Source organism: Medicago sativa, chromosome 4 (genome assembly GCF_051527215.1).
Source record: "Medicago sativa cultivar Bolivia chromosome 4, Bolivia_mono, whole genome shotgun sequence".
Classification (NCBI taxonomy): domain Eukaryota; kingdom Viridiplantae; phylum Streptophyta; class Magnoliopsida; order Fabales; family Fabaceae; genus Medicago; species Medicago sativa.
In genome coordinates, this window is record NC_140752.1 from 37,019,490 (window position 1) to 37,033,236 (window position 13,747).

Below are 13,747 nucleotides of genomic sequence, written 5' to 3' on the forward strand. Positions count from 1 at the left end.
AATTATTTTTTATATTCCATAACTACGTGTATTTGTTGATGAAAAGGGTGGTCTTATGAATTTTCAAACTTGCCCTAATTTTTTTTTTAAATTGATGTTCGGTGATAATTTTGAACTTTTTATACTCAACCTAACTTAGTTTTTGGTACGAGGGTTTATGAATTTTTTGTTATTAATGTTACTATTAATCATTTAATTCTCAAAGAAAAGTGGTAATGATAAACTGCAATTCAGGCTAGATTTAATTAAAATCGGCTGAGAATTGTTCTATCCAAAAATTGATCTTTGTTTGCATGAACAATTATGTGGTTTTATCTATAGAGCACTGGACCATGCAGTGAACCAAATTTAAAAGAAATCAAAATGAATCCGTAATTGTTGTTTTTTTTCTTCTTCTTCTTGTTGCTGCAATAATTAAGTCGTGAAGGGACTGTGGCTAACAAAGAAAGAAAGGAGCTTTTTATTTTTAAATATTTGGAAAGAAAGAAATAACAGGTTATTCAATGGCAAAGAATGCTCAATTATTCAGGTGGTTGATAAAATTAAGTCGCTCGCATTCATGTGGTTGAAGGCAAAATTCACTTCTCTTCCCTTCAATTATCATGGTTGGTGGCTTAGTTCATTCACCATTTTGAGTATAGGCTAATAGTTATTTCTTTTTTGCTTTTCGCTGTTTTGTTTTTCTTGTAAATATTGATCTGACTATGGTGTTTCCTCTCTGGTACACCTTGTGCTAGAGAAACCCTTTTAATGTGGTAATATAATTCATTTTAACCTCTTAAAAAAAATATTATTGTTGGTCTGTCACTACTCAACGTTTAGATGTGTAACTTTATGCACCTTTTTTTTTGCGTTCAATCTCTATTTTTTCTTCTACTTAGCCTACAATACAGTTTCTAATGATAAATTGTTATATTTGTTGCATCTTTTTGACATTATTAATAACATGTTTAATCTTTTTCATTGCAGATACTGAATGTTATGGTTCAGCTTACAAAGATTTTCAGGTATCTATTTTGTCCATCCGTTTTTTTTAGGGATATTTTGTCCATCCGTTAACAGTGCATATAATATAGACTTTTAAAAAATAATTTTGTTAAAAAATAATTTTGTTAAAAAATAATAATAACTTCTTTACCAAATTTAGTTTTTTTTCACCATACTTACCTACAAGTCTAACTCACAATTTCGATCATTGTTAATGTATTATATAATATTGGTATATCCAAATTTAAACATGGTTTCGACCTCCATATCTTTATTTTGTCAAGATTAAGTTTTTGAAGATTTCTTTTAAGACCTCCATATCTCTTTAAGCTCTATAAAATTACAAATTTGACATTAATAACACGTCTGGTATATAACCACCTGAGCATGAGAGTATCCGGTACCTCTTTTTTTTTTACTCTTTCTTTTTGTTTCTTTAATTATGGTGCATATTTAAATTAAAAAGGAATTGAATTATGAAGGGTTGTTTCTTATGTGCATATGCACATGATTTGTATTTCTTGAATTTTATTACTTGTTTTTCTATTGGATATTTTTTAAGTTAAATTTAAATTATCATTATTAGGACATTAATTTATGAGATTCATGAACAATAACTCCATACTTATCATATGCATTTGAATTTGATTTTTTTTTATCTCAGAATGTTGAGGAAGTTGGAAAAGTAAAGGTGTCTCAAAGAAAATATGAGAAGCCTAAGGTTTTGTCAAGGAGGCTTCTGTCACAGAGTGCTATCCGCAAACCGGACATATGAATGTGAAAGTGCGAGATCAAGTTATGCAGACCCCATGATAATATTTAATTAGTTATATCCATGTTTAATGCATTTGCTCTCCATTTAAACAAATAATGGAACATTACTTTATTTTAGAGGAAATAATGGAACATTAATTCTGTTCAAGTTGAACATTAAATATTTTATGGTGGTAGTTAATGGTGTTTTTATTGGTGTTTTTTTTTTACGTTTGAAACGTTTGGGTGTTCCACATATATACGACGCCTTTTATTATGTTGTTTTTGTCTTGTTAGTCTCTGTCCGTCTTGTGCAGAAACTTGGTCATTAATTAATTTTTCGGTTAAAAAAATATATTTTATGGTAGAAGTTTTTTAATATGTAATTCTTAGATTATTATTACACATTTATTTCCACCATATCCATGATGAAGCGTCCGAGGCTGTTTGGCATAAAAGTGCTCCTTTGAAGGTTCCGATTTGTGTGTGGCGGTTCTTACGCGATAGATTGTCTACAAAGGATAACTTGGTGTGTCGTGACATTATTCCAAATGAGTCTCAATGGTTTGTGTCCGGTTGTGGCCATTATGAATCAGCTGATCACCTTTTCATTCATTGTCCTATTTTTGAAGCTCTCTTGCAACATGTCAAGGTGTGTCGTGGATTGATGCGCATTCAGTGGATTCCGAACATATTATGGATCATTTTACCCGGTTTGCTTACTCTTCAGGTGGCTTTAAATCTCGTCGGTCTTTTTTGCAACTTATATGGCTTTGCACTGTTTGGGTGTTATGGAATGAAAAGAATAATAGACTTTTCTCCGATAAGGCTAAATCTATTATGCATCTCTGGATAAAGTTAAAATGACTATCTTAGGCTGGCTGAAAGCTAAAAATGTTTGTCTCCCTTTTGGTTATCATATGTCGTGGCAACAACCCCTGGTTTGTTTGGGGATTGGTTGATTGTCTTTTCTTTTCTTCAGGATTTGTAATTGTACTCTTGCCCTGCTCATCTGTGCACACCTTGTGCTAGGGAGTAGACTGTGTTCCTTTTGGTAATATAATTTATTTTTGCTTGTTAAAAAAAACTTAATTTGTATATTTTCTTTCTTTGCTCGTTCCATCACTTTTACATTGTAAACTTTTAATTTTAGCCTTTTCTTTCTCGCACAACTTTTGCTGGTAAGTCGGTACTTTGTTAATATAATTTTATTTTACCTTCTTAGAAAAAACAAATGTATTTAAAATTTGTATATGTTTGTCATTAAAAAAAGTTAAATTTAATGTGGAATGAACGAAATGATAGAATATTAAAAATACAGAGAGTTTCATACATCAGTTGTTGGATAAAGTTATACTTTATTCCTTTTGGTGGACGAAGGCAAAAAATGCAAATTTTGTCTAAGGCTATCATAGTTGGCGGTCAAGTCTGTTTATCGACTAATTTGACCTTTTTGTCTTCTTTCTTGGACGACTTTTTGTAAACTTTAGTGGGTTTTTTTAATACGTCTTGTGCTAAAGAGACTATTGTGTCAATGTTAATATATTTCATTTTTGCTATTCTATATCTACATGTATTTGTTGATGAAAAGGGTATTTGTTGATGAAAAGGGTCTTAGAGTTATCTTTGTGCTAAAGAGACTATTGTGTCAATGTTAATATATTTCATTTTTGCTATTCTATATCTACGTGTATTTGTTGATGAAAAGGGTATTTGTTGATGAAAAGGGTCTTAGAGTTATCTTTTATATTCTATATCTACGTGTATTTGTTGATGAAAAGGGTCTTAGAAACTTGCCCTAATTTTTTAATTTATTTTCTGAAAATTGATGTTCACTGATAATTTTGAACTTTTTATACTCAACCCGACTGAGTTTTTATTAGGAGGGTTTATAAATTTTTTGTTTTTAATCATTTGATTCTCAAAGAAAAATGGTGATAAACCGCAATTCATGATAGATTTAATTAAAATTTGTTAAAAATTATTCCATCCAAAAATTGATCTTTTTTCTCATCAAAAAATACACGGTTTTCTGTGTATAGAGGATTGAAGTGAATCAAGTTTAAAGAAATAAAAACCAATCGGAATATTGTGTGGGATCTCAGTTATTGCCAACTGTTGTTGCTGCAATTTCAGGTATCTATTTTGTCCATCTGTTGTTAACAGTGCATATAATATAAACTTTTAAAAAATAATTTTTTTACCATTTTTAGTTTTTTTCCATACTTACCTACATTGGTATTTTTTTTGGTGATTTCTCTTTCACCATTACCTATATTGGTATATCTAAATTTAAACATGGTTTGAGAGTTTTGGGGAATTATACTCAGAGTCGATATATATTTCAGGCTTTCATAGTAACCAAAACCATAATTCTATTCGGTCAAAAAAAAAAAAAAACCATAATTCTATTATATAGCTAAATCATCATTTTTGAAGGGTGCATGTTTCCTTTTTCATAAATGAGTGTTGCTAGCAACATTTTTTTGAACACTCTCTTTGTATTTCTTGAATATTATTACTTGTTTTTATATTTGATATTTTTTAAGTTAAATTTAATTACTATTATTAGTTCATTAATTCATGAGAATCATGAACAAAAACTTTATACTACTTATCATATGCATTTGAAGTTTATAAAAGAAATATGATAATTATAGTTTAACCAACTTATCAATAATTTATGATTACTTCTAATAATTTTTGACAGAATGTTGAGGAAGTTGGAAAAGAGATGGTGTCTCAAAGAAAATATGAGAAGCCTAAGGTTTTGTCAAGGAGGTTTCTGTCACATAGTGCTATCCGCAAACCGTAGATATGAATGTGCATGTGCGACAACAAGTTATACAGATCCCATGATAACATTTAGTTATATCTATGTGTAATGCATTTTCTCTCAATTTAAATAAATAATTAGGGGTGGCAAAACGGGCTTGACCCGCCGGGCCGGCCCGTTTGGCTCGCTATTTTTGGCGGGCTGAGTCGAAGTTTTAAACTCGCTTTTTATAGTTGGCTCGGCTCGTCTCGTTGAAAAGCGAGGCGGGCACGGGGTGGGGCGGGGCGGCCCGCTTAACTCGTTGAAAACAATTATGTTACGACGACAATAGGAGGGGGAGGAGGATGTGCACCATATATTCATAACTTAGATGATGATTGACTTGGAGTTGATTGACTTAATAAAAGAATTATGTTGTTGCTGTGATTATTTTGAGACTTGTTTTATGCTTTTGGATTTATCTTGGTTGTTTAGTTTATTTTGAGATTTATTTTATGCTTTTGGATTTATTTTGGTTGTTGGATTTATTTTGGAACTTATTTTATGTTTTTCGATTTATCTTGGTTGTTGAGTTTATTTATTTTGAGACTTATTTTATCCTTTTGGATTTAATTTGGTTGTTGGATTTATTTTATGATTTGTTTTATGTTGCGCATTTGCCTTATTTTGCTATTAATTATAATGTTGAATTCGATAATTTGTTAATTATCTTGTTTTTCTTGCTCAAAAAAAAAAAAAAAAAAAAATTATCTTGTTTTTCACAAATTTATTTGCCACCTATTCTTTTATATTTTTTTTTATTATAAAAGCAACATAGTTTTTTTTATAACAATTAAGTTGTAAAAGAAAAATCAAAAAAAGTTTTTTGTTTGGCGGGCCGGCCCGCCAACTAGCAAGTCCGCCACTAAACGGGGCGGGGTGAGATTTTGGACTCGGTCACTAATTTTGACTCGGCTCGTCTCGTTTTTAGCGGGCGTAGACGGGGCGGGCCTAAACGGGGCGGGGCGGCCCGCTTTGCCATCCCTATAAATAATGGAACATTACTTTCTTTTAGAGGAAATAATTGGATATTAATTATGTTCAAGTTGAATATTAAATATTGTATGGTGGTAGTTATTGATGTTTTTGTGTTTTTGACATTTGAGATGTTTGGATGTTTCGTTCATATATGGTGCTCTTTAGTATTTTTTTTTTTTTTAACAAATCAAAATAAGATATATTAAAACTAACGGCCTATCCCTCCAGCACAAGGTATGCCAAAGATAATAGCCAATAATTACATCAGAACGGAATAAAAACGTTAGCCAACACCCAAGCATAACAATGGGTTCTAACACCAATCATGAAACTTAAAATGATAAACAACAAATTATGCTTTATACCACCAAAAGGAAAGAAGCTTGATGTTTTCCAAGAGCTAGTAAGGTGTGCCCTCTTTTGAACGGAAAATTCTTGCATTCCTTTCCTTCCAAATGAGCCAAGAACTTGCAAACCAAATGAGATACATAAAAAAACGCCGCGATTTTGCAAGACATGGGGAAGTACCAAACTGGAGATAGTGGTCGACAATGGTTAAGGGGTCTGCTGAACGAACACCCAACCAACGCCGAACAAGGTGTCAAACCTGCTCAAAAACGCTGCAGGACAAAAATAGGTGAGCGTCCGACTCGATCTCCCCGCAACCGGTAACACACTGCTGAGCATCATGCTGAATAATCCCCCTTCGAAATAAATTAGCCTTCGTAGGCAATCTGTTCCGAAACAAGCGCCAACCAAAAATAGAGAACTTTAGGAGGAACATTTTTCCTCCAAAGGAGATCCGCAGATACCACTGGAGTAGTAGGAGCTGAAGCCGTCCCACTTGTAAGCCTACTGTAAGCCCCTTCGACAGAATAACCGACTGCTGGATCAGGAGTCCAAGACCAAGCATCATCAACATTAACCTGCAACACAACAACTAGTAATAACAACCTACACTCCTATAACAACTCCTCCTCTAACGCTCGTAACCTCCGTCTCCACTTCCATGTCTCCCCTCCAACATCCCACCTTAAATCATGCATTTGCTCCACCGTCAATAATTTGTTTTCAGATAAATCAAACAATCAACGGAAACGAACCTGAAGAGGGACCTCACCTAGCCACCTATTAAACCAAAACAAAGTACTGGAGCCATTTCCTACTTTTAAACATACATTATCAGAAAACCAAGTACCCACTGATGAACCAACACCATCACAAATGTTTGCTATCTCTCTCCACCAAACCGACCTCTCCCTACCACCAGCCAGCAACTGCCTCCCACTAAGCCAGATCTAGCAGCCAACAACCTAAACCACAAACCATGACTCTCTGACACCTGCCACCAACACCACTTACCCAACAACGCCAAATTAAACTCCCTAATTCTCCTTACCCCCAAACCACCAACCTCCTTCTTGGAACAAATGGAGTCCCAATCAATCCAAGAAATTTTCATATTACCCTCACTCCAAAAAAAAATGAATAAAAAGAGATTTGATAGAAGAGATGATACCTGAAAGAGCTTTGAAGAAGGAAAGAGCATAGACAAGGATTCGATAGAAAAGACGACCACCGAATGATAAATATTTACTCTTCTAACTCAACAAACGAGATTTAATATGATTGATCACCGGGTCCCAACCATTAACCAAAACTGTTGTCGTAGCCGTAGTTACACATTCTTTCATCCATTTCCTCCATAGACTCGGGAATGACATTTTACACATTACATCATCCAAATAATTCCAATCTACAAAGTCGTATGCCTTTTCAAAATCAACCTTGAAAATAAGTAAATTTTTATTTAATTTTTTTGCTTCATCTACCACCTCATTAGCCACCAGAATACCATCTAGAATCTGACGACCTTTTACAAACGCGGACTGAGTATCTGATATTACAGTACCAATGACACCTCACAATCTTTTTGCCAATAATTTAGCCAACACCTTATAGAAACTACCCACTAAAGAAATAGGGCGATATTCATTGAAACTTTGAGAATAGACTTTTTTGGGAATAAGAGTGATAAAAGTGTTGTTTATACCTTTCAGAAGCTTTCCATTACAATGAAAATCTGAAACAATTAAGCAGCAGATCTGCCTTCAGGTCCTCCCAAAAATCTTTGATGAAACCAAAGTTAACACCATCCGGGCCAGGACATTTGAAACTATCACAATCCCACACCGCCATTTTCAACTCCTCCAAGCTAAACAACTTCACCATCACTGACCCTTCCCTATAGGACAACATGCGGAAATTAAGATCCACAGGGCAGGGGCACACCACTACCGGTGCTTGAAAGTGATTCGAAAAATGATTAAACACCGTCCTTCTGACATTATCAACACCTTCCACCTGAACACCACCCACATCAAGAACAAAAATATTATTAACACGACACCCTTTAGTATGTTGTTTTTGTCTTTATTATATTTGGGTGTTCCGCCTATATTAATTATGATCAAGTTGAATATTAAATATTTTATGGGTAGAAGTTTTTAATGTGTATTTCTTGGAGTATCACGTGTATTTCCACCATAACTCTTGTTTGTTTTATGCCTTTATTTCTATATATACAATCTACATTTTTTTTTTAGAAATTTTTAATGTGTATTCCTTAAAGTAATAATTATTGCAAATATTTATTTTCACCATATCTCTCATTTGTTTAATGCCTTTATTTCTACTAGATCGCTAACCCGTGCACCGCACGGGTGAGCTTACAAAAAATTTAGGTTTAATTGTTCTGTAGGTCCTTAAATTATTTAGGGATTATTGAATAGGTCCTAAATTAAAAAAAAAAAAAACACACCGCACGGGTGAGCTTACAAAAAATTTAGGTTTAATTATTCTGTAGGTCCTTAAATTATTTAGGGATTATTGAATAGGTCCTAAATTAAAAAAAAAAAAAAAAAACTTGTATAAGGTGCACATCAATGTTGTTTTTTTTTCTTCTTCTGATAGCATGTCAATATGTGAGAATCAAAACCATGATTCAGATCATAATGATTATAGTACTTTTTTTCTTAAAGACAAAAGGAATAAGAGAGTACAAAACATAAAAGGACTACATGGTAGCAAATATGCAACCACCTAGAATGATGTCAAAACCATCAAACCTATTGAATAGAAGAATCAAACTAAAATATACATGTGTATCTAATTATATTGCAACTACTTCTACATCTATTTTTATCCGGTTTTGTACTTTCTTTTTATTTTAAATTTTAATTTTATAAATATTTTGCCTAAACAAAAAAATGGTTTAATCAAAGTTACAGGGAAAGAAAGTCATGCTACCAAAGTAGGTGAAAGTATCTCAATATAGTGATCCAAAATATTAGAACATAGTAAAAATAACAATGTTATGTTCTTAAAAATAACAATGACACACAACGGCGCGTTTGAAAATTGCGACATGTTTATTTTGACGAGTGGTGTTGGAACCCTTGCTTTTGCCATCGAGGTTGAGGCGGGACTGTAGGGACAGCTTGGTTTTTTGGTGTTTTTCGGCTAGGAAGTGTGGTAGGGTTCTGTTGGACTCTCTTTTTTCTTCCTGCTGTCGCTTATGTTTGGTTCTGTTAGCAGACTGTGCTGCAGGATCAGGGCCTGTCTTTTGGTTGTGTTTCGCCCGGCCTTTCTCTTCTTGAGAAGGCTGAGTTGGCTTAATAATATGTTGGCTTTTCGAAGAAAAAAAACATTGACACACACACAAAACATAATCCTTCATATTATATAGAAAGTGGCCATGCTCTTGAAAAAATAAAGTAGCAATGAACATTACACTAATTCTTAGTACATACAGACAGTGTATGATGGAAAAGACATTTGATCATCTTAAAATACTTTTGGACATCCAACACATATATGATGGAAATGACATTTTCAGCAAATTACACTTCAAATGCACCTTGAAACACTTAATAAAATAAGACCTGCTTAAATAGATAAACATAACCGAGTAATATACATAAACCATGCACAATATTGTTATGCATAATATAACCAAAGATGAATGAAAATTTACCTTTTAATAGCTCATTCAGATTCCATTCTACTTTAGATTACTGCTCGAAAAAAAAAATCAGTATAATGAAAATTTAAAATAAGTTTGAACGGAAAGAAAAGAATAAAAAAAATTCCAATATTAGCTGGTGTTCTTGCAAGTGTGAAATAAAAAAATAACAAAGAAGAAATGAGAAAATGGCCAAATATAATGAAAGATTGAAAAATTAAAACGCATTGTTGCAGCATCACAGATGATGGAAGTCTAAACCACAAAAAAAAAAAAAAAAAGGTCTACCACATTCGGGGCCTCAAATTTAAACATATGCTTATAATTGATTCCTTCATTATATTAGATAGTGATATTAAACTCGTGTATTTCATTTTTTTTCCCTTACGACTAATGTGTTTCGTCTTGATTTTGAAGCCAAAAAATATTCTTGGTAATGTTGATTGCAAACTGAAATTATTTGATTTTCGACTTGCTCGAGTTCCCCCCCCCCCCCCCCCCCCCCCCCCAATATTTGATAGCCTCTCCTATAAAAATTCCAAATGGATTATAAGTACACTGATATGCAACCAAATTGATTAGTTTCATTAATCAATTGTCACAACCAAAAAAAAATAAAAAAATTAGAGAGGGAAAACGTGAAATCCCTCTCAAATTTTGAAACAAAGAAATTCATTTTTTTCCTTCGCTAATTTTGATTTCTGTAGTATATGTTTGGTCTCTTCAGGTTTTTAGTTGGAATGTACAAATTGCAATCTAACTACCTCTCTAAACGGTATGTTGACTTAATTTATGTTGCAACTAGGTGCTAATGTGCACCTGAACTACGCTACACGGAGAGAGGTAAATCCTTGAAAAAAGACTCAGAATTACCAACGAAGCTAGCTAACCAGATAGAAAATAGTCGATGCATGGAGATAGAGGGTAATCAATAAATTTAAAAATAAAAAATCGAGTGAAGGGTTGAATGAAATAATGAGCAGAAATCAAACCTTTTAAAAAAGGGAAATGTTAACTTGTGCCCTCAAGGCACAAGTTAAGAAACCAAAAATAGAAACATTTTGTTGGAAATTGTGCATTCAATATTGTAGAAATTTAAAATGTTGTCTTTTCAAGACATAATTTATGATTTAATTCCATTTTTAGATTCTTAACATGTGCCCTAAGGGCACAAGTTAACACTACCCTTTAAAAAATTGCAACTCAGGAACGATCTCGACATTGTGGACCTCCACTGAAAACAAAGCGGGAAAAAGGTCACGAAAGAGACGAATTTGGTGGTATCTGTTAGAATAATAGGTCTTACCTTTTCATTCCTTTTGGTTTGTATATATACAATCAGAGTATTGATCTTATACATTCATGACTAATAATGACTAGTCAATGTTAATCAATTTACAATAATGATATTCTAAGACTTTTATATACCCCAACGGGTATACTATTAGGGGTGTTCAAAACCGAACCAACCCAATAGAAAAATCGCAAACCAAACCAATCCAAACCAAAACCGCAAAAAACCGCACTTGGTTCGGATGAATTCGGATGACTTTTGCACTGAAACGCGTGGTTCGGTTCGGTTTGTGGTTTGCATCTCAGCAACCGAACCAAACCAAACCAAACCGCAAGAATAATGAATATTAATTAAATATGTACTAGCCCAATTACATAGCTCAAGAATAATCTCTTTTGATTCGATTTTTCCATCGTTGCACCATCAGGTTCGATTATAATTCCTTTCCATCTCTTTCAATTCATTTCCAGTGATGAATTTGTTTTCTTTACTTCTCAATAATTTGTTTCATGCTTATGTTTCTTCTTAATTTTACCTATTTTGATATAAGTTTTACCTAATATTTTATCATATAAACATCAAAATAAAATGTCCTATGTATATTTTGTAACAAGTTGGCAATATTAGAGTTAATGTAATATTTTTTTACCTCGCGATAAACCGCACAAACCGAACCAATCCAAACCGCATTGGTTTGGTTTGGATGACTTTTTAAAAATCAACCGAACCAAACCAAACCGCATGCTTTTTTATCTCGCGGTTTGGATGACTTTTTTGCTCAAAACCGAACCAAACCGCACCGCGAACACCCCTATATACTATATACCCCCACTGGGTATATAGACTAATAGTATCAAGGTGAAGAACATACCAAATATGTACCTTCCTTAAAAAAAAAAAATACCAAATATGTACCATACTTGAAACATATATTGGATGAGTGCTACTTGAACAACGCAGGGCATTCAATTAATATAGCTTCATTTGTGTTTTAAATTAATCTAGGAAAGACAATTTGTGTTACTTAAAAAAAGGGTTAATTAAGTAAATGGTCCCTATAAATATTCAGAATTTTGTTTTTAGTCCATACAAAATAAAATCACACTTTTTAGTCCCTATAAAATTTTCCATCAACATTTTTAGTCACTATAAAATTTTCCAAAAGCATTTTTAGTCCCTACAAAAATTTTCCATCAGTATTTTTAGTCCCTAAAATGCTTAAGAAAAATGTCACAGGGACTAAAAAGTGTGATTTTATTTTGTAGGGATTAAAAACAAAACTGTGAATATTTATAGGGACTAAAAACTTAATTAACCCTAAAAAAAATACACCTTTTGCGACAATAATTTAGGTTGTTAACACAGTTTAAATAAGAAGTTAGTTGTATGTTCGGCAGATAGTTTTTTTTTTTTTTTTTGAGGGAATGTTCGGCAGATAGTTTTTTTTTTTTTTAGGGAATGTTCGGCAGATAGTTAATGATTATATTTATGGTTGTACATTTAAACTGGATTAGGGGTTCAACCATAATTATATCCAAATTTGGTTATGAAGGTCAACATTAATGTATATAAATTTATTTATCGAAAATGCTATTTGCAGTGAACGGTGGGCTAGCGAAATCATCCCGATACACATGTATTGTTTTCATTGCATATGATTGACAGTTGACCTCCATGTTTTCAGTCCACCACCCATGTATTCCGCTTAAATCCAATTTTGATTGGCCAATTTTTTATCGGGATGATTTCTTGAAGAAAGTGTTCGCTGTAAATAGCAACACTCTCTATTTATAATACAATCCATATGATCTCTGTAACATCCCAGACTGCTTACAGGATTGCCGACTAACCCCACAAACCAACACGAGTCTTTTCAGCATGCTTTGTCCTCACTCACATGCTTACCGGGAAACTTCCCGGTAGGTCACCCATCCTAGTACTACTCCAAGCCAAGCACGCTTAACTGTGGAGTTCCTATGGATTGAGCTCCCGAAAAGAAGATGCATCTTGTTGATATGGGTAGTACCTAACATTCTTATAAGCCTTCCTTCAACCATGTAGTCCCAGACCTACACGGCCTCCGGATCCCTCTCATTCCGATGTGATTCGGTTCCTCATATCAACGTGGGGTCATCCTGTAACAGCCCGACTTCCCTGGGCTACCCGGCCTTGGCCGACTTCCACTATGGGCTACCCGGCACTGTTACTGGGCCACGTTGTGAGTGTTACAATCTCCATATCCAATTACATAGATATTCAATACCTAGGTAGTTAGTCACAACACTACTGCTAAATAGAAGATAGTTCAGGTGCATGATACCACCTATATAGTTACAACATAGTCCTTAATAAAAGAAGGTAAATTAATTATGTTAGCATACGGTTTAGAGAGGTAGTTATATTGCAATTTGTACTTTCCAATCGAAAACCTTACATGAAGAAACATTTGATTAATGAAACAATCAACATGGTTGAATATTAGTAGATGGCGCATCAATAAATGTAACTCGAGCAAGTCCAAAACCACATATCTATAGTTTGTAATGAACATTAGCAATAGGGATGGCAAAAAAATCCACACCCGTGGATATCCGCGGATAAAATCCGCCGCGGATATCTTAATGGATATCCATGGATAAAATTAACGGATTTTTTGACTACCCGCTAATTAATGGATACGGATGCGGATTTAATGGTATCCACACCCGCCGATATCCATAACCGCTATTAAACCGAGTAAGTTACATAAATAACCTCAATATATTCAACTTCCTAAGAAAACACCCTAGGTATTGTGAGTGTTATAAGTTATTACGCTCCTTTAAATGGAATTGAAAGTGGTTGGGATTGTTAAAGCAAGAGCTTTGTTTTTGTTGAATATGGTGAGCTTTACTTA

At 33.5% G+C, this 13,747-nt stretch overlaps 1 protein-coding gene across 1 annotated transcript in view; it reads right to left on the reverse strand.

Moving 5' to 3' along the window:
• Window positions 1–7,603: 7,603 nt before the first annotated feature.
• LOC146929134 (FBD-associated F-box protein At3g52670-like) overlaps window positions 7,604–13,747 on the reverse strand; it is a 37,624-nt gene continuing 31,480 nt past the window's right edge. Inside the window, exon 4 of the mRNA XM_085707226.1 lies at window positions 7,604–7,897. Within this exon, the coding sequence (XP_085563352.1) occupies window positions 7,604–7,897 (294 nt within the window). The remainder of the gene's footprint in view (window positions 7,898–13,747) is intronic.